This window comes from Neolamprologus brichardi, chromosome 16, assembly GCF_056152115.1.
Source record: "Neolamprologus brichardi isolate AB-2024 chromosome 16, ASM5615211v1, whole genome shotgun sequence".
NCBI classification, from domain to species: Eukaryota; Metazoa; Chordata; class Actinopteri; order Cichliformes; family Cichlidae; genus Neolamprologus; species Neolamprologus brichardi.
Genome location: NC_142119.1, coordinates 34441051 through 34463063, shown reverse-complemented (window position 1 = coordinate 34463063; position 22013 = coordinate 34441051). Strand labels below are relative to the sequence as shown.

Here is a 22013-nt window from a genome sequence, read left to right as displayed (position 1 = left end):
AGGGAAGTGAATCGCTTTTGCTAAGACAAAAAAACAGCAGGGCGCAGGACTCGCAGGCAGCAGAACGTCATGTCTCCGCCCACCTAATACATAATCATGAGTCCTGCGCCCCTGCGTGCCCTTGCGCGATGACGTAACGCGACAACTGCGGGTCCCGATTGCTGCAGCCGCTTGTCAGTGTGACGAAGATTGGCACTCAGGTAAGCTGTCACTCAAAGTCCCTCTTTTTCCGTTCCCTATCAATCAAACAATCTGGGCCGCACGCAAAAATGTCCCGGGGCGAGGAGCGCGGACTTAGTCAGGGCAGCAGAGGATGTTTTTTAGAGGAAACAGAAGCGGCAGAGCTCTGTGAAGGATAAAAAAAACTGTATACATGGGAGGGGGGGTTAAAAAATATGTCGGCGTTTTGGGGGCTGAGGAGGATTGTGGAAAAGCAAAGGGCGAGCGCTAGAAACGAGGCCCAACACTTTACCACGTAGGGGAGGGGAAGTAGAGGGCAGCTGTCCCCGCTTGATTGATTGACTGAAAAGGGGAGGAATTTAGGATCAACCGGGCTAGCAATCCAATACTTAATAATTTCTTTGCTGCCCAATTATTTCATATAGCTGACAAGAAATATAATTTAATTTAAAATGCATACTGTTAACCGACCGACGCGGTCTTATTATTTGGTAAAATGGCTTACTTCGTATCAATCCGCAGGAGGGTCTTTTTCTGTACCTGGCTAGATTGGTTAGCTAGCTTGTTTTTTGGCCGCGATTACCTTCGCTAAATATGGCGCTTTGCGTTTTGGTTGCACTACCAGCACGAATACACTTTGAAGTTAATACTTAGCTACGTCGAAGACGTTAGCTCGGCCATATGGTTGCTTATTTGACTGAAGCCTAGGTTGGCTTCGTGAACTAGCGCAAATGTGTCGTTTACGTTACTGGATAATTGTTAGCTGTACGAAAACGACCGTTTTTCCAGTCGGGCTGCTTTGTTTACGAGTAACGTTAGTCGGGTTATAGGAGAGTAGGCTAATATTAGCCCAAAGGATTTATTTCACTTTAATGTCCCCTTGCCGCCACGGTTGCCAAAGCTAACACGAGCTAAAGGCTAAACCGTGGTGGGTGTGTTAACATCAATTGCAAGACACGCTAAGATAACATCAGCATTATTATTTGTACAACACCCCTTAGGTTCATGATACCAGCCTCTTCTTGGCTTTTAGAGGTGAGCTGGATAAGCTATATGCAAAGAAGAGTAACGTTGGACCCCGTAGTGTGCTTTCGCTACTAGCACATATGAAGACAACATTCGATTATATCATTAGCCCCTCTTCATTTCTCTTCTAATATTGACATTTTGCATATATTTTTCATCTTGGTTTTACAAAGGGGAACAGTATTATGTCCATACTTCTGTATTTTACCGTAACAATGCCAATCTAATTAACAAAGCCAGTAACACTGATAATAGTTTAATACTGAAATCAGAACAGTTCTGTCATTTGAAGCTTATGTGCAAACACCTGAGGCAGTCTAACTGAAACTGTGTGTACTGTGTAGGTTGGCCACCAGTCCCTGCACTCTATAATGCCCCAGTGTTTGCAGCATCTGCAGTGAACGTGATGGCAGCCCACTCAGTCTCCATAGATAAGTACCCAAAGGGAGAGCAGCAGGTGGGTGAGAGGGACAAACTTTGCTTGGACCTGCAGGGAGCTATAGTCTGCTCTTTTGAGATACTAGTTAACTAAAGAGAATAAGCACAACAGCAGGACGGGATACTGTTTATAATTGGGACATCTAAACATTCTAGGCTAAAACTTTGAGTGTTCTGGACTCTTTGCCTAATAGATAATTTATTTTTAGTGGTGATAAGTCAGCCTTGGTAGCAGAATAACGTGAACACTTGGTGCATGTAACACTGGAATGCAATCGGTGTCAATGCTGTTACACCAGTTTGAGTAATATATAGACTGTGAGCATGTCTCTGAAACTCAGTATGGGAGACATCAGTAATGCATTGTAAGCCTCATTTCCTCCTAGTATTTATCTGTATGCATATTTGTAAATTGCTTAAAAAACATCCTTATTTAGGTGCTAAAATTTGTGGGTGTTGAGAGCTAAGAATGAACTATGACTAAGAAGAAATGTTCCTCCCTACGCAGGCAATCATTTTTGGTCTATTTGTGTTCAATCTAAGTCATTGTTGGCTGCAGTCACATGGTTGGGGATGAAATTTATGCTCCTTGAAGGGACTGTGTTGCTGGTAGGCAAGCACAGTGTAAAAAGGGAGAAAGACTTTGCTCAATGAAAGTATTTTGCAGAGCCTGTGCTCACATTTCAATTCAATTCAGTTTTATTTATAAAGCACCAAATCACAACTACAGTCGCCTCAAGGTGCTTTATATTGTAAGGTAGACCCTACAGTAATACAGAGAAAAACCCAACAATCATATGACCCCCTATGAGTAGCACTTTGGTGACAGTGGGAAGGAAAAACTCCCTTTTAACAGGAAGAAACCTCCAACAGAACCAGGCTCAGGGAGGGGCGGGGCCATCTGCTGTGACCGGTTGGGGTGAGAGAAGGAAGACAGGATAAAGACACGCTGTGGAAGAGAGACAGAGATTAATAACAAGTATGATTTGGTGCAGAGAGGTCTGTTAACACAGGTGTATGGAAGTGTATTCTCAGTTGTTATTCTTTGGACACCAGAGATGGTAGTGTTTCACTTTCTGGATCATGAAGGTTCTGCCAGACCTATGCACTGGGGACTTATATTTATATATTCTTATATTTCAGAAAAGGGTTACAACCTAATGAATCTTAATAGCTTTCCATTTCTTTTAACAGTTTGTTTAAACAAAGTATGGAGATGTTAGCAAAGGGAATGGAAGAACCAAATCGGTCATTGTCATCTTATTTTCTTTTTATGCTGGAGGTGGGAACTAAACTCTCTGATGTGTTGCCTGTCCTGCTGTGTGCTGAGATATATATAAGCATTTGTGCTGATCTGTCTGTTCCACCATTCAGTTAACATTATACCAGTTGGACAGTGCTACAGTAATGATAAACCAGATAAAATTGTACCTCCCACACTCATTCGGTGCAGTCATTGGCAGACTCTGTGGTGCCTGCAAAACAATGTCAGGTAAAATAGTGGCATTTAGTTCATGTGTGACTCTTATTATGTATCCACCCAGGAGTATGCCCAGAAACTATCTGTTAATATTTTTCATTTTATGTTTAAAAAATATATATATATTGTTACTCTGTTCATTTAATGGGGTTTAGTGACCACTTTAATGTGTCTCCTTTTAGCAGGGAGGCTCAGAGGAAGTGATGTAAACCCACAAAATAGTCTCATGAAAAAAGCTATACTACTGTTTATTCACACCAATGTCTGTTGAACAGCAGTACAGATTGTGTCTGCAGAGTGTGGAAATTTTCTGCTGAAATAGACTGAAGTGATTCTGTCTGCTGCAGATACACAGCAGTTATTTTTCCAAGTAACATGATGTCATCGAAATGCATGAACTCAAAAGTGTGACTATCCATGATGATGTGGCTCCATTTCATCAATCGTACAAAAATGAAGCCAAAATTTCCCACTTGTGAGGGCTGCCATCTTGTACTTCAGGAGTCAGTCTGTGCAGTAGTGACTCTTAGTGGAGTTGTTGATCTCCCGTCTACAGCCCCACAGGATGTAAACGTGAGCATATCCCATGTGCTTTTTATGTAGCCGGGGTTGTTCAGTTTTAACATCTCTGCTGGTGGTTTTACTGCTCCTCAAAACTCAGGAAATTAAGGCAAATAAAGCCATGTTGGTTTAATTAAAAAGGCACACATCTTACCATACTATAGTTGTATACAACATCTAACATCCTCCTCCTTCATCCTTGCTAATGTGTTAGCTGGATTAGCAGTTAGCACACACACTGTTAGAAGCTTGTTGTTATACACCAGTGTTGCTCATAGTCGACATGTTTGACTTATTAGTCAGTGTAACTTTGTTACCCTGACTTTAGACAAGAGAAATGACACCTCAGAAACACAGTGTTACTGTAATTATCTAAAGATTCAATGTTGCCTTTTGAGATTTTAACATAAAGAGAACTGGAGACTTGCACTCTGCAGCCTGGTAACATGGAAACATTCAATTGGATCTTACATTTAAAAACACATCAGCAGAAAGTTTCCTTGAAATATATATTTTTTCTTTTCATTTAACAAATGACCCAGAGTAGTAGTAGTTTGTTTTTTAAATCAACAGCTGCATTTACTCAGCCAAAAACAAGTGAGGGAGACTATCAGAGCCATGCTGGGTCTGGATTCTTGGGTCCAGTGATTTGTAGAAACTTCCTACTATTCTTAAAACACAGCTGTCCTGTGCCAGATGTTCGTTTGACCCACTGAGGCAGACATCATGTCAGAAACATCAGGAGGACTGAGGTTCATTAGAGGGATCAAGAAGAGCTCAGGCTTCAGCATCAGCTCCCTCAATGGGAAATCTTCAGATCTCCACCGTAGGCCTAAAAGGAGGACAAACCCAGCACTTAAACAGTGTTTCTCAACCTTTACACAATGGTGTTACATTTAGTTCAGTAGAAAATTATTTAAAATCTAAACATATAGTAATCACAGAGGTGTTGCCCTAATATGTACAGAAGCTGAGCAAAGCGGACATCATCAGTTTTCGTAAATCCCAAACTGAGTAACTGTTTATGCGCCTAAAGGTAAAGAGGATAATGGTACATATGATACCAATTACATGGATATATAATCCCTTTGACTTTCTTTCATGAACTTCCTCAGTAAGCAGCAGCCTTCACTGACGGTAAATAATTTGGCAGTTTAGCCTTTGTTCTTTTTTAATCAGGTCATTTTTGAGTTACTATAATTTTGCTCCAAAGTTAAATAAGTGAATTTAGCATAAAGAGTGGGCTTATTGGATGATTCGTCTGTCACTGGGTGGTGCTGAGAGCAACTCCTGTAATCAAAGAATCATTGCAGTCAAATGTGAAGTTTATCCTTTAAAGCTCATCCTTTCATTATCCTGACACACTTTGGTTCTGAACATCTTATATATTTTACAATCTGCAATTCTGATGACAGCTGACATGCAAAGTGTTTGTTAAAAAACAAAGCTTTATATAGAGCAATACAATAAGCATTAGTTCTTTCCATGGATTTTTAAATTGGATTCAGGTCGTGTGATTGGCTGGGCCTGATGGCAGTTGATTTTTTATCAGGAATGTCGGTATATTTTTCCATTCATCCTTCCTTCAGATATATGAAGTGTGCGAGTGCCGTATGCTGGAAAAATGGCCCCACACCATGATGTTCTCACCTCCAAACTTCACTCTCGGTTTGGGGTGTTTGACTTCCAAACATGGTGTGTATTACAGCCAGGCTACGTCCACACGGGTATTTTTGAAAACGGAGATTTTCCGTTTTAAAAAATAATCCCGTCCAGACGTAAAGGCAGAAATGAAGGAAAACGCTGCTAGGAACATGCCAAAGCAACAGGTGGCGATATGTTCCTAACCGTGCAGAAATGTTGGCCAATCAGAAGTCTAGAAGCCTCGGTGGGAAAAAGTAAACAAAGCTGGGGAATAGAAGCAGAACCGAGTCGTATGTGTGGAGGGACAGTAACTGTGTGTGTATATGTAAGCATTTAAAGGCTGCAGAGACAATTAACAGTAACAGTATTGTGGAAATTCATTTCACTGAAACAATAACGTGGCGAACAGTGTGACGTCAAAAAAGGCGCACACCTTTGACGCTGAGTTTTCTGCGTTTTTCTCGTCCACACGTAAATGCAAAAACTGTGTTTTCAAAAATATCCACCCTGGCCGGAGTTTTTAGAAATCTCAGTTTTCAGTGACCAAAAACGCCGTTTACGTGTGGACGAAAGGTGCAAATGCATAGAAAAATCTGCGTTTTCAAAAATACCCGGGTACGTGTGGACGTAGCCCCAGTGTTGGTCAAGTTACTTGAAAAAAATAATCAGTAACTAATTACTGATTACTTCCCCAAAAAAGTAATCCCGTTACTTTACTGATTACTTATTTTCAAAAGTAATTAATTACTTAGTTACTTTTTAAAAACACGATTTACAACCTGAATAGGTGATAAAGCGATAGATCTTTCAGCCCAATTCTACGTTTTCTGCATAATCATCATACAAAATGTAATCAAATGGAAAAGTCTTTTTTTTTTTTAACTTGTTTTATTAGTTTTAATCTTTTAACTTTATGCATCAAGCAAAAAATTTAATTATATGCAACATTCTCTGACTGGAAGAAATTAGTTTAACATTTAAACCTATTTTCTGCACATTCCAGCACATAAAATATTTTTTGTGTTTACACTCAGTCTTTCAAAGTAAGTAAATAAAACACAGCAGAAAATAAATAAAGTCAAAGACTAGCGGTCCTGTTGCTCTATTTTCACCTGTAAAGCAGGAGTGGGGTAGGCGGAGGGTTACCCTGGTGCAGGTGTGCCACAGCGGTCAGTGGAAGAATCCGCGAGTTTCTGTGAATTTCCCATTACGTCGTAGCTACTGCTTGTTTAGGGTTTTTTTCGCTGTAAAAAGAAGTTTTCTTCCCACGCACAACAGACACTAATGTTTTTGTCACTTTTTATGGAATCAAACTCAAAGTAAGGTCAGTACTTCCACGCTTTAAACGCTGCACGCTCATACTCTCTCTGCACTCGATATATGATCCATTGTTGATCTGCACACAGCTGTTGTCACGAACGTCGCACTCGCTTACGTCACTGTCAGGAGACATTCTAACGCGTTACTGCCCATCTCTGATTACAGCATCCAAAGGTTTCAGTTTTGGTCTCGCCTGACCAGAATATGTTCTCCCAGTATTTCACAGGCTTGTCTAAATGTTGTTTAGTCAGGCTTAAAACACACTTCAACATGCTTTTTCTTCAGCGGTGGAGTCTTGTGTGGTCATTGTGCTTACAGGCCAGTCGTACCTGCTGATTCCAGATCTCTTCTCATAATTCTTTTGACTCCTCTATGGGCTCAAATTGTGGTCATAAATATTTTGTACTTGTAAATCAGTTTTGTATGTGTAAAAAAGATTTGTGTGTGGACTTAGCCAAAGAATACGTGTGAAACTCTGCACTCAAGTTTCAAGTTCAAGTACGAATTTTGACCCTATTTTTCTTCCTTTCATCTGATTGGTCAATGTCATGTCAATCACAAATGTAACTATTCAATCAGAGAACAGATGGGTTTGGCTGTCGGAGGGGTGCTTTTTTGAACTGCAGGTCCTTGAAGGGTAATACAGTTTGAAGCTGGAGGATTTCTATATAAACTAGAGATGGAACGATACCACTTTCTTATGTCCGATACTGATATCATAAATTTGGATATCTGCCGATAACGATATGAATCCGATATAGTGTGTTTTTTAATCAATAAAACTGTTTTTTTAATATCTTGCTGCTTTTTGTATAAGTTCATACTCAAGTTAAAAAAAAAAACGCTAAAGCTATTCTGTTATACCTGTATGCAAAAAATACACTCCACCCAAACTATTTCATAGTTCAGCAAAACTGATCAATCTAACAAACTTAAACCTGCACCATCCTCCCTATTCTGGTATTTTAAAGAGTAAGCAACCTAACTAATAGGGTCCTAAAACTCCCAGCAAAAAAAAAAGGGAACCACCCTCCACCTCATGATCCTTAATCGATGTAATCAACTTTAATTTGATGTAGTGTGAAAAAAAAAATGCACAGAAATCAATTATTTTTTTCAAGAATAATTAAATAGATTCAACATCTTTCTTCAACAGAACTGCAGACTGCACAGATGGTATCTTCCCAAAGGAAAAAGTAGTATAGCTTACTAGGGTATATTAGACTTAACAGTTACTATATACAGACTTCTATATATTTTACATCAGATTAACACTTTGGGTGTAAGATTAAGATGATTATTTATTAAAAGCTAGATATTTTAAATGAGAATAAGAAAGAAAAGTATGTCTTTGTGCCCCCTTTTCCCTGTTCATGCCCTATCGGCCCCCCTGGCTAAACTTTGCTAGATCCGCCCCTGCACAGTTACCAGCCGTCAGCTGCATAGAAAAAGATCCTGGTGTAGAAATAATATTAAATAAATTCTAACAACAGCTTATCAAGTTTAAACGTGCTGCTGTTGTTCAGCCGCTGGTTTCCTCTTTCTGGTGCAAAGTGGGCGATAAACAAAGAAGAGAGACGGACTCGCGACAGAAAAGCCGATCAGCAGTGTTGCCAACTTAGCGACTTTGTCGCTATATTTAGCGAGTTTTCAGACCCCCTTAGCGACTTTTTTTCTGAAAAGCGACTAGCGACAAATCTGGCGACTTTTTCTGGTATTATTGGAGACTTATTTATGACGACTTTTTGACATGAAAACGCGTATCGCTCTTACTCTGAACAAGCAGCGGTGCTGCCTTGGGCACCTCACCCGTGCCAAAGCGCTCACAGGCGGAGGATAGTCCTCCCCCAGCTGCTATCAGGGCAGGAGACGTTCACACCTGTGCGTCCAAACTGCAAATGAATCGCGCATGAGCGAAGCCGCTGCTCCCGCACTGACTGTAACGCAGTCAGTTCTTCTTTTACTGTTACACTGTTTTGTGGATCAGGTTTAAAACTACTTATAAACACACACTCTCACACACAAAGTAACTCCACCACAGCGCCAATTTCGGGTCACTTTTGCCGGCCCAGGCCCGGATAAAGGAGCAGGGTTGGAATTGTGACATTAAAAAACAATAATTGCTAAAAGAAATTTAATTTGTAGTTCTAAATAAATTCTAACTGCATTTAGGACGTTTTTTTACTCACTTTATGTCTCGTCCACGATGTTATTTCTCTCTCCAACAGCGTAGGTTATAATTACATTAGCATGACCAATTATGCAAATTAGGCGATGACGTCATTTAGCGACTAATAGCGACTTTTAGGACAGCCAATAGCGATTTTCCTTACTGAGGAGTTGGCAACACTGCCGATCAGCTGATCATTGATCAGTTTCACAATTGAAGTAGCAGCAGGAGAGAGAGAGAGAGAGAGGCAGTCACTCCATATATCGGTTGTTAAGCTTAACGTGGGAATGCTTTACAAACATTCAGAGATGAACTTACACACTTGCTTTACTTCTCCCTGGGAAAACTTCCTCGGAGATAAAATGCTGGTTTGGTAGCGAGGCTACAAATACACACAGCCGCTCTATCACGTGAGCACACTGCTCCGACGTTCTAAGGTTATGAGCCGAGTTACGCCATGTCGCAAGTTTTGTGAGGTGCTTTTTTGATATTTAATGGATCGGATTACATTTTTTATTTCTCTCCGATATCCGATCCAGGAATTTACGTCATACCGATACGTAATATCGGATCGGTCCATCTCTAGTATAAATATCTAGAAGCTAGGTCCCCTAACTTTCAGCAGCTGTCGAAAGGATAAAGTTGTGGTATATCTAGTGGTTAGAAATACCATCATTACTTTAGGATTAGTTTAACACAAAGTCAGGGCTGACCCGGGACCATTGCTGTGAGTCACAGTGCGCAGCATAAAGGTCCTTTCACATCAGAGGCAGCATGTGCTGCTAATGCTAACTGCTAACTAAAAGCAAAGGATCCAGAATTTGTTGCGCTGGCTGCTGAGCTCCGTGGGTTTTTGCAGCAGCTCTACCTGCACTAGATGCACCTGCTGCTTGTTGTTTCTATCTCTGACTTTATGTCCTCTACAAGAGTTTGTTTTTTTTGCTGGTTCTTTAAATGTTCAATAAAACCATGTATGCTAATTTATAACGAAGAAAGCTTTGTAACTATCCCCACCAGTGAAGACTGTCATTTCAAAGCACTTGAATTAATAACTGGGTGGGTGTAACTGGGTGAATGAGGCATGGTGTAGAAACATGTTCTTTCTGTTAGTCCAGTTTCCTTATTGTCAGTTTGAAACAGCAGGTTGTGGTTTGGAAGGTAAACAGTAGACCTTCTCTCAGTATCTAGACTCTGCCTCCAGTTCCCAAGCAGATACACCCAAATTTCTCTAACTGTTGCTGCTAATCAAACTTCTAAGAAAGGTGACTCCTTGAACCCAAATCAACATGAGTAGTAGTAATGGCAGTACTAGTACTAGTAATGTGAGGTGAACTTCTTTTGTTTTTGTTTGAGCCCTGCCCCATTTGCTAACACAGAGGGAGGGCTTTATGACCTGTACTGCAGCCTCACACCAGGGGGCAGTAGATACTTTTTGAGGAGCTGTCAGGTCGTCCAGGTTTTCTGTAGTTATTTGTTAGTAACTTGTTGATCTCAGAAAATAGTCTTTTTGCTTGAAAATTCCTATGACTTTGAAAAGGAGTGCTATTAAAATGAAGCCACACGCTGTCACATGTCATCTTTGTCTTGAACGCTTCGTGCTGTAATTGTCTGTTTCTTGTCTGTTCTCACCTTCCTTGCAGATGCAAGGCATCATAAAGGTAGACAGTGATTCGGAGCAGAAGTTTATGGAGGGTACGTTGGGAGAGGTGCCCAGCCCGGCACCAACAGAGCCACAGACACCCATGGACGCTGACAAGGCATCCATATATCGGTAGGAGTGTATGTTTGTTTAAATAGAAATAGAAAATCAGACATTCTCAACAGTAACAGTATATGCAAGCTGTTTAATTTAAATTAAATCAAACTATATATGAACAAAAGTTTGCACATGCATATTTCCTCTGGAGAAGGAAGCTTCTCCACCACTGCTCTCTCTCACGCCTCTTTTTCTCTTCATCCTCACCTCCAAACTGACTTCCTGAACTGAAGTCCAATCTCTAATACATGAAAACGTGCATAGACATGATTATTTATTCCAAATGTTGTCCTAATTGCATATCGTCAGCAGATTAGACTTGTAACCCTGCTGCCCCCTGATCGCTTACAATGAGCATCATGTTAGCTTATAACCAGCTGTTGTTTAGGCAGCAACAGTTGGTTATAAGCTAACATTATGTCAGCTGATGTTAGGCTAGTGTCCTAAAAGGGTCCAGACAAAGAGTTTGGTTACATCCTCACATCAAATGAGAGTTTATTTTCCAACAACGTGAGCTCCACTTCAAAGAAAGTTTCACCAAGTTCAGGATATCCTCCACACCTCACCTGAGGAGGGAAGCAGGTTGAACGGTTGAAAGAGTTTAGGACTGTGTGTGTGTAAATATATTAAATGTCTGATGTCAACACAGAGTTCTGATTCATTTAGGTCTCATGTCCTGCTGCTAATACTAGGGATGCACCGATACCGGTATCGGGTATCGGGCCGATACTGTAAAATGTGTGTGTACTCATACTCGTAAAAGTTAACCGATACCAACTTATTTCATTAATCAGAGGGTGGCTTGTCATAGTTTTTTAGATTGGCCACTAGGGGGCCAATTATTATTTTATTTATTATTTATTTTATAATTTTTTATATTTTATTATTTCTATAATAATAATTATTTTGTTTGTTTGTTTACAATATGGACACTCTGCAATAATTTAAAAGTTTATTTTATTTTCAAACCTAATTTGTATTTATTTTATTCCAAACAGAAGTGTTTATTTATTGTTCTGAAAGCTCGAGACAGTGCCAATAGTTCAGTGATGTTTTGTTAAATTGTGGAGACTCTGCAATAATTTAACAGAAGTGCTTATTTTTCACTTGAAATTTTTTTGTGGTCATTTTTATTAAGATTTTAATTTTAATCGACAGGGAATATGATAAAACCTGTCTTCCAATTCATTGCATTTGTGTGTGTGTGTGTGTGTGTGTGTGTGTGTGTGTGTGTGGTAGAAGTATCGTTTTTTGTACTCTGTATCGGCAAGTACTCAGATCCAAGTATCGGTATCGTATCGGTTTGAAAAAATTGGTATCGTTGCATCCCTAGCTAATACTTTTTTGTTTTTCCCCGTCCTTGTGGATTTTCCAAGTTCTTACTGAGGAAGCTTGAAGTGATCCTTTTTCTGTGTGTGTGTGTGTGTGTGTGTGTGTGTGTGTGTGTGTGTGTGTGTGTGTGTGTGTGTTTGTGTGCGCCTTTCGTAGGCATCCTCTGTTCCCTCTGTTGGCCCTGCTGTTTGAGAAGTGTGAGCAGTCCACGCTGAGCTCTGATTGCATCACCTCAGCGAGCTTCGATGTGGACATTGAGAATTTTGTCCGTAATCAAGAGAAGGAGGGGAAGCCTTTCTTCAGTGAAGACCCTGAACTTGACAACTTGGTGAGACATTGTTGCTTCAGAAAGCTAAACCTTATTTCACAGCATTTATGTTTGTACACGCAGAGGGCTATGTAACCTATCCGAACACGCTTGCATATTGTCTTCCAAACAACCAACAACTTGAAGCTCAGCAGGGATGTTGATACACCGATTGGTTGAAAAGAAAGGGAGTGACAGAAGGTCAACACAAACCACAAAAACTAAACTATAACAAAAGATAATCAAGAACAGCATGAAAGGCTTTAGTGGACACTTTTCATTGTTTTCACTTCAGCTCTTCGTTTGTTGATTTCACTTCTCTCTGAAGGGCCAGCCCACAGACTTTTGTGACAGTAAACGGCTACAGGGGCCAGAATCGGCCTGTTAAAGACGGCCCACGGGATGGCTTTGGAAATGTGAAGGAGGGCATAAATTTGAGACTTTTAGGTGTATTTTCCTACTGAGAAAGACCTTGTGACCATTCATGCTACAACAAATAAGTAGTAATTAAATCTTCACAGGGTGGCATCGCGCTGTATTGTAATTCTGTGCTGTGATCGGAAGCGACTGTCATAACTGGACCTGACCTTTGACCTCCCTGTAATGCCCTCAGGTAAACATTTGTTAAACAGAAAGATGTTGAGCCTAAGAACTCTTTCCATTCCTTCTATCTGAAGATGGTGAAAGCCATCCAGGTGCTGCGGATCCATCTGCTGGAGCTGGAGAAGGTGAGCGACCTGTGCAAGGACTTTTGCAGTCGCTACATCGCCTGCCTCAAGACTAAGATGAACAGTGAGACTCTGCTGAGTGGTGACCCGGGGAGCCCATACTCGCCTGTACAAGGCCAGGCCCAGAGCTTCTCACCCACCAAGTCTCAGGTATGCAGTGTAGGTGAACTGCAGGCGTCCCCACCAAACGCCTCAGGTGAAGAGTTAGCTACCACTGATCAGTGCCCCTGCTGGGGTATATTAGCCAGTTAAATGGGAATACTTTAAAAATGGCGTTATAAGAGTTAGCAGCATGGAAAACATACATGCGCCTACTTTATGTATACATGCTCTATTACACAGACCCCCAGCTCCATATCAGGGACCCTTAGTCCCCAGGGTCAAATTGTAGTTCCAGCATCGGCCCTGCAGCAAGGAAACGTTACCGTGACAACTGTCAACCCCACCCAGGTGGTCGCAGGTATGTCATCTTGGCGTACGACCCCTTCCTCAGGTACTGCACTAATGACTGTAGCCCAGATATTCACATGTACCAACAGGACTCTGATTGAGTCTTCTGCACTCAGCTGAGCAGGTTAGAAAATTGTGTGTTTGTATTTCAGGCGGGACTGTGTACCAGCCAGTCACAGTTGTAACTCCTCAGGGCCAGGTGGTAACACAGGCTCTTTCTCCCGGGACAATACGCGTCCAGAACAATCAGGTAATACATCTATGTTGCTGCCGTGCTACTAAGTGGAATCCCTGTTGAATTTTACTGCTCCCACTTGTGGTTCCTAAAGTAGAATGAGAGGCAGAGTAAAAGTTAATTGAATTAAATGAAGACAAGCTTAGAGGTGTTGGAGGGCTTCACGTTGTAACTTTGTTCTATAACAATGTAACAACCTTTACTGCGTATTGACTATGGCAGATAATGTGCTGTCTGCTCCTAATAACAAATGATGTAGCTTTTTAAGATCGGTGCCCTGTCATTAAGGGCAAATAATTCAAAATTAGAGCTGAGGTCCTTGGTTAAATGATGTGGAACAGTATTGTAATTTAACATAACCTTTCATTCTGTTGAGATAATTAAAAGATGGCTAAACAAACATCTGTGTACTCAGCTTCAGCTGCAGTTTCACCAGGACTTGAACCTCTTTAGTCATGAGGACAACTCAACCAAGAACAAGCGCGGCGTTCTTCCAAAGCATGCCACAAATGTCATGCGCTCATGGCTCTTCCAGCACATCGGGGTGAGTCTTTGTGCATAAATCATCTGCCTGTATAGAACTCAAGTCCTTACAAAATAGTGATGCATTTCAACCCTGTTCTATTGTGCAGCATCCGTATCCCACAGAGGATGAAAAGAAGCAGATTGCTACTCAAACAAACCTGACACTTCTGCAGGTCAACAACTGGTGAGTTGCTCTTTATCCCAAGAAAATACTACATCACTATTTACAGTCATGTCTGTGATGGCAGGCAATTTTCTACTATTGTTGTAGTATAATTGGTCAGCCAGGTAATTGTGCAGGGCTTCCTGCGATCAGCTGAGGGTTTCTTCTTTGCTCATCTCGTTTCACTTTTCACTGATGAAACTCTGACTTGTTCCCATAGTTTGCCATTTGACCTCTCTGCTTTTTTGCCTAATGAAAACAAAACAAAAAAGACGATATTTAACTTTGCCCTAAGTTAATAACTGCAACTTCTTTAAGTACAGGTGGGAAGTGTCACCTTTTTAGCTAAGTGTAAGGAGGTTACAGTGTATTTAATATGTACAGGACATCAGACAGTTCCTATTCTTTGTGTCCTTTGAGTCAGGGTGTGTAAAATCCAGCTAACCATACAGCTGTCCATACCTGACAGTGAGCCTAATCAGCACCTGTTAGCATTTGAAGTGCAAAGGTCTGTACAGCCAGCATCACCCTGTGTCTGCAGGTTTATAAATGCACGGAGACGGATCCTGCAGCCCATGTTGGATGCCAGCTCTTCAGAGACACCCAAAGCCAAGAAGAAGACACCTCAAAACCGGCCACTGCAGCGCTTCTGGCCTGATTCCATCGCAGCAGGAGGAGGGGCCATGCCTGATGGTAGGCAGCACAACACCGTATCGAGATGCTTTTGTTGTTGTACTTGGCCCATATATTAGAGTTAATGCAGAGAAACAAACACTAGTTTATGTAGTGATACCAGCAGACTTCCTGTCCGCTGCTGCTTAACAAACTGTTGTTCTAGTTTGGCAACAAATGTCATCACTGTATCACAAATGTTGCTGCTTTTAACAAATTGCTGACAATGTGACTAGGAATGCAACATTTCATAACTTGATTGTTTAAAAATCCTTGACACAAATTGTTTGATTCAATGCGTTAATGTTCAGCTCTGTAGCACTCAGGTGTCACTATTAAGTAGCAGTTGGTACTGTTACAGAGACGGTGCACTCAGGTAGAGAAAAAAAGATTTTTCTGCATCCAAAACAACAGTGCTGTTGCTATGACAGGAAGTTTTACTAGGAAAAAGCTGGCAGGAGTTCTTGAGCAAACCACCTGATCAACAAGCTCCAGCATGAAGAACAGCGAACTTTGTAAGCTGCTCTGTCCACCCCAGTTTGATTTACACGGCAAAAAAATCTGGACTACAGACGTTAAACAGATGAACTAAAGACGTGAACTTATCAATCACCTTTATTTATAAAGCACTTTAAAACAACCACAGCTGACACACAGTGCTGTACATTGGAACCAAAAAATAACATTTCATAAGATATGAATAAAAGCCAAATAAAAGAAAGAAAAATAAATTAAATAACTAATTTAATTTCAACAGAAAACTTAGTCTCACTGAGGTTAAAAGCCAAAGAATAAAAGTGGCTTTTAAGACACGATTTAAAAGTGGACAGTGAAGGGGCCTCTCTAACGTGCAAGGGCAAAGTATTCCATAATTTTGGCGCCATGATAGAGAAGGCCCCGCCCCCTCTGAGCTTCCTCCTGGATCTCGGTACCTCCAGGAGCAGCTGGTCAGCTGACCTGAGAGACCGACAGGGTGTGTGGAGATGAAGAAGCTGTGAAGGCATTTAAAAACAAACATAAGAATTTTAAAATTAACTCACTGCAGTGAGGCTAGGACAGGGGTTATATGCTCTTGTTACGCCCCACTTAAAAACGAAGTGCTGACTGGGGTGAGGGGTAACACAAAGTGAAAGAAAAAACATGAACTACTGGAGAATAGATGTCACGAAGCATGATTTATTGCCCAAAACTACTGCAGTAAAAGTAAACACAGGGAAGCTCTTTTCTTCAGGGTCTCCAAAGCCAAAACAACAAACAAAACACCCCCTTTAGCTAAAAATCAAACCAAGTACTCTCTAACCAAAACAAAATACAATGGCTGAGCTCCCTGTCTAACCAAAAACAGGAAAAAACAGTTGAAACAAAAATGGCAGAGAACCCCTACCTGCTTCCACAACGATGAACTAATTAACACAGTAAGGGCACACCTTTGCTTACAATAAAAGAAAGAAAACCAAAGTTTCACAGGGTTTAAGTTCTCACACACACACACACTAAGGCCCGCTGCCCAAAACACTACGGCTCACAGCTCTGGCAAAAATGGGGGAAGTGGCAGGGGTGTGGCAGTTTAGGATGGCAGACTATGGCTGTATCCCAATTCAGGGTCTGCAGCCTTAAAGGCCGCATTTTAAGGCCGATTACGTCACAGCGACGCGACGAAGGCTGTCCCAATTTGAAGGCTGCTCGAAATGCGGCCCTCAAATGCGTCCTTCATTTCCCTGAATTTCAAGGACGTGGCGGTGTAGACTTCGTGGCCCAACATATCCCAGAATGCATAGCGCGGCGGTGGGTGTGGATAATTTTGCCGAAAAAAAACCGGCAGTTGAGGGGCGGCCGAAGAGTAAACTTTAAGTAGGTACTGAATATTATGTCACTTATTTATGTGCAAATGTTTAATAACGAAGAACATTAAAACATTCCTGTTGGCCACATGTCGGCAAAGTCATGTGACATTAGTGACGTTTGTACTAACTTGGTTTTAAAGCCTTTACTTTAAAATATACGCCGTTCAATAGCTGAGCTTAATCAGAGAATGATCAAAGCTCATGAAGAAACAAACAAACAAATGAACAAAAGATTTTCTCCTTCATTTCTGTCAAACAAAGCTGTATGAAACGTTTCCAGCTGTTAGTATCATGGTTGCTAGGCAACCTGGGCAGCGCAATGGCAGCTAGACCGTCCCATTTCACAAGCCTCGCACTTCTGGCCTTAGCAGTCTTTAAGTACGCGGCCCTTGAGGATCGTTAAGGCTGCAGACCCTGAATTGGGATACAGACTATATGCCGTGGCTGACGAGCTGGAAAACACCTCAGCTGTGGCTCATGAGGCAGACCTGCAACACAAGAAAAGGAGAAAAAAACCTCTTCTACAGAGGGAGAGCCACTAGAGGTCAGCGACCGTAACAGCTCTCTTTTACGAGTTCCTGCTAGGAGTCGTGCAGCAGCTTTCTGAACCAGCTGCAGACGTGAGAGCAATGACTTACTGACCCCCACATAAAGTGCGTTATAGTCGTCCAGGCGGGAAGAAATAAAAGCATGGATTACTGTTTCAAGGTGCTGCCTCGAAAGAAAAGATTTTACTCGTGCCAGTTGCCTTAAATGATAAAAACTGGACTTCACCACTGCTCTAATTTGGTTGTCCAACTTAAAACCAAGATCAGTAACAACAGGTTTAAAATAGACTTCCAGGGGTCCCAAATCTACAGAGGACGACTTGCAGGGACCACTAGGTCCAAACACCAACAACTCTGTTTTCTTTTCATTAAAATTTAAAAAGTTTAGAGCCAACCAAGCTTTAATGTAAAGTATCAAAAAATCACAAAGTGCTTCAAAGAAGCTAAAACCTAGTCATCTAGGCATGTCATGAGATGTATTATGGAGATGCCACCTTTCTGCTTCAGTGGCAAATAAATTTGGCAGTCATCGGCATAACAATGAAATGCGATCCCAGGCCTTCTAAGGATGGAACCCAGAGGCAATAAATACAATAAAAAGAGCAGAGGCCCTAAAATTGAGCCCTGTGGGACGCCGCATGACAGAGGAGCAGAAGATGATTCGGAACCGAGAAGGCTGACAGAGAAAGTTCTATCTGACAAATAAGACTTAAACCAATTGAGTGCAGTGCCACCAATACTACATCACTTAATCGAGAAATTAGAATATTGTGGTCTACGGTGTCAAAGGCAGCAGTTAGGTCAAGCAAGACAAAAACAACATGGTTACCAGAATCACATGCCAGAAGGAGGTCATTAAAAACCCTTAATAATGCAGATTCTGTGCTGTGAAGGGTTTTAAAACCTGACTGAAAAACCTCAAAGATGCCATTATCATCTTGAAAATCTTTCAGTTGACTAAAAACAGTTTTCTCTAAAACCTTGGAGACTAAAGGCAGCTTGGAAATAGGCCTATAGTTCGCTAAAACTGTGTGATCAAGGCCAGGTTTCTTAAGCAGTGGCTGCACTACTGCATGCTTGAAATTTGCAGGAACCACACCAGAAGACAGACTGCTATTAATAATTTCAAGGACATACTGTCGTATACTAGGAATAATTTCTTTCAAAAATTGTGGAGGAAAAGGATCCCGAGGGGAACCTGTGGGCTTAATATGGCGAACCACAGCCTCTAAAGTGGAGAGCGTCACAAGTTCAAACTGAGTAAAAACAGCAGTGCGAGGGTCAGAGCTTCAGAGTCAGGAGCTGTAATAAAAGAGCCCTGGTGGTGACAACCTTTACAATAAAAAAGTTAAAAAATCATTGCAAATATCAGGAGAAACTTCCAAACAGACATTCAACAGTGTCAATGGTCCTAAATAACACACGTGGGTTATGGCCGTTGCAGCAGGAACAAACGTGGCAATGACAGACGAGTAGCCACACACACCGGCGCCATCTTGTCAATCCCAACTTAGTCTGATACAGTTTGAGTTTAAATAAAGATGCTGAAGGCTCACAGCAGCTCTTCTACTTCATATAGTGAGAGGAAAGAGGGCATGAGGTGTAACAGACCATATTTATTTCAAGGCTGCAAGGCAGATTGAAACAAATACAGTTTTAATTCAACAAAAACAAAACTGTAAGATCATATTGGACGTGTGTTTTACATGATACAGCAGAATAAAAGCACACAAAGCAAACGTTTGTCATTTCCTGGAAAACAACGAGACATGTTCGTGACTCGTGTCAGGAGTTTCCAGCCACAGCTTTTCCCTTCTGACTTTTTTGGTAATAAGCTTTTAAAAAAACTGTCTCAATATTTTAGGTACAATGGTGACGATGAACGTGGAGGGTCTGCAGAGCCTGACATCAGACGGTGCCACGCTGGCAGTACAGCAGGTGATGCTGGGAGGCCACAGTGAAGACGAGTCGGGGGACAGCGGAGATGAGGACACTGACGCGGACATGGCGGGGCTGGGCCTGGACAATAGCAACTCATTGCAGTAGAGGACAAGCACCGCCCACACGCAGAGGACACACAAAATGAGTTCGACAGAACAGAGGTGCGTCCGTTTGATTTCCACAGAGCACAGGACACACTGGGATGAACCCTGCACTCTTCCAAGCCTCCACCCTGCTGAACGGCGGTTGTTGCTGCACGTGTATGTCAGGAGTGTCATTTCACAAACAGTTTTTTATTGTATAAATGATGTAGGTGAGTGCACTTTTTGTATATTTAAGCTCAAAAAGATGAAATCAAACTGAAAAAAACAAGTGTTAAAAACACCTGAGACAAGTTTGTATACTCCGTTAATAAATGTTGACTTTTTTTGTCCCCGCCCCCGTCCCCCCCCCTGCTCCCAGCTAGATTGTCATTTTGGATGAGACCACTTCTGTCTTGTTCTTGTGTCTCTGGTTTGTCTTGACTTTTGCATGCTTGTGTTTTAAGTAGACGTGTGTGCTCTTATGACTGACTCCATGGCTCACACTGCCCCCTGCAGGCAGAGTAGAGCACAGGTGGAGAGATTAAAAGTAAATTAGAGGAGAGATGCTTATTTTTCTATACAAACATATGAAACGAGTGTTTTTTTTGTTTGTTTTTTGGTTTCATTTTTGTGTTCTCCTGTTTTGTAAGAAATATTTATGTACAGATTCATAATAAATGCTGTGACCCTGTTTTCCAGGGTTCTTTTGAAGTTTTCTAAAAAACAGAAAAAGGAATTGAATGCTGATGAAAATTACTATTTAAATTGGTTTTAAGCTTAAAATATTAACAAGGCCTTATCTGTGTTCTTTTCTAAAATAAATCTTACCAAGAAGCACAAAAAGGAAGTATGACCCTTGGAGAAATTGGCCAAAAAGACACTAAACAGTGGAACACTTGTGGCTCCTTAAAGCATATTTTTACTTTGTGTACTGCAGTATCACAGGAACCCTCTCCAGCAGCAAAGCGACTGCAGCGTTCCCGTCTTTGTTTGGCCCACAATGTGTATACCATACATTATGTCTTTTAACCATTTTACAGTAGTAGCATAGGTGTCACTTTCTAAAATGCACAATCCAGAACACTATGCTAACCACACAATCAGGAGGGGTTACGAACTCCATCAATAAGAAGCAGTGGACTTTTTGCACGCATTTAGCTTTTATTTTATGTACACGCTACATACATGCTGTTGCATTGAAAACAGAGCAGCTGGAAACTTGGAGTCATTGCCCTCCTGAAGGAATGATCCCAAGGGCTGCAGCTGCAACCATGACCCCCCGCCCCACTACACACACACACACACACACACACACACACACGGTGAAGGATCTGAAAGCTCCATCAGTTTGACATTACTGCACATATTGGGGTGCCTCTTGTTTAAATAACTGTAATGCTGTACTGTAAAACAGTTGTTTGTAAGTAGTTGCAGTAACTTGGTTTTTATCCTTCTTGTAAAGTTAACTTTGTTCATTTGATTCAGCCTGAGGGTTTAATGGCTACGCGTTGCCCTCGCTGAACTCTGTCACCTCTGTCTAGCTTTTTATGAAGCATTCACTTTTCTCTTGTACTTCTCGCTCGTCTGTTTTGCCTTAGAGCTTTCTATTTTGGAATAAATGATGCCTAACTCTGCTGTCTACTGTCTCTTTACTCTTTTTCCGTCATGTTCTCCACCAGACAGGACTGCTTCAAAGTCTCTGTGATAATGTGTACAGTTTGTCTCTACAGGTACTTGTTGCCAAATGTGGAGACATGTGGATAGTCCGGTGAGAAGTCACTGTGGGGGATTCAGTTTCCTGTTTTCAGAGCCTCTTCTTTCTGAAATGTACAGAGACGCTTATTAATACATATAAAATGCACTCGATGTTTTAAAACATGCAGTTTTATCTTTACTCCAGGCTGCAGTGCTCAATTTAAAATCCTCGTGGCTTTCCAAACTCTGTGGCTTTGCACAAATGTTAACCATGTTCCTAAACACCAAGGATCACAAACCTTAATGGCTGTTGCACTGAGGTCTGTACTCGTGAAGACATTTGAGCGTCTGGTACTATATCATCTCAGATCTATCACTGACCCTCATGTGGACCTCCTTTTCACTTACAGAGCCAGCAGGTCAGTAGGTGATGCTGTTAACACGGGACTGCACTGGAACCTATGCAAGTGACATTTCTTAGTACTGCTTTGAATACAATCATCCTGCCTCTGCTGCAGGACAAGCTCCCCAGCTGATTGTTCCTGCTCCCACCTGCACTTCCTGTCTGACAGCAGGCAGCATATGAGACTGGGTAGGCACACCTCAGACTTTCAGTGTATCAGGGCTGTGTACTTTCTCCTCTGCTATTCTCCCTGTACACAGGGTTCGTACGGGTGCATGAAATCCTTGAAAATGCTTGGATTTTAATGTTGTCTTTTCAAGGTTTAAAAAGTGCTTGAACGTGTAGCTGTATTTCATTCACCACAAATAACTATCTGATTGAATAGTTTTCTTATCAGAGAGAAATAAAATGAGTCACAAAATGTAAAAGCAAAATTTCCCCGCCTGGCTGCCTTGCGTCTGTTTCAACGTGTGACCCCGCCCCTCCCTCGGACAGTCGGGGATGAGTGCGCT

At 41.5% G+C, this 22013-nt stretch overlaps 1 protein-coding gene across 4 annotated transcripts; it reads left to right on the top strand.

Moving 5' to 3' along the window:
* The first annotated feature begins 123 nt into the window (after window positions 1-123).
* On the top strand, window positions 124-21035 carry pknox1.1 (pbx/knotted 1 homeobox 1.1). 4 transcript variants are annotated; one of them, XM_087853034.1, is made up of 11 exons: window positions 139-200; window positions 1551-1663; window positions 10460-10590; window positions 12064-12235; window positions 12892-13092; window positions 13285-13435; window positions 13545-13642; window positions 14043-14171; window positions 14260-14336; window positions 14857-15008; window positions 19244-21035. In XM_087853034.1, the coding sequence occupies exons 2-11, from the start codon at window positions 1613-1615 to the stop codon at window positions 19423-19425; spliced, it is 1344 nt and encodes a 447-aa protein (XP_087709160.1). In that variant the 5' UTR covers window positions 139-200; window positions 1551-1612; the 3' UTR covers window positions 19426-21035. The 4 variants fall into 4 exon arrangements, with proteins under 4 accessions (XP_087709162.1, XP_087709160.1, XP_087709161.1 ...); XM_087853035.1 differs by lacking the exon at window positions 139-200 and adding an exon at window positions 482-1215; XM_087853037.1 differs by lacking the exon at window positions 139-200 and adding an exon at window positions 483-1215 and having other exon boundaries at window positions 13285-13402.
* Window positions 21036-22013: the final 978 nt, after the last annotated feature.

Coding starts and splice junctions, on each gene's coding strand:
- pknox1.1 (XM_087853034.1), top strand. CDS start 1,613: ATGGCAGCCCACTCAGTCTCCATAGATAAGTACCCAAAGGGAGAGCAG. Junction 12,236..12,891: donor ACCCTGAACTTGACAACTTG/GTGAGACATTGT, acceptor TTCTATCTGAAG/ATGGTGAAAGCCATCCAGGT. Junction 14,337..14,856: donor CTTCTGCAGGTCAACAACTG/GTGAGTTGCTCT, acceptor CTGTGTCTGCAG/GTTTATAAATGCACGGAGAC.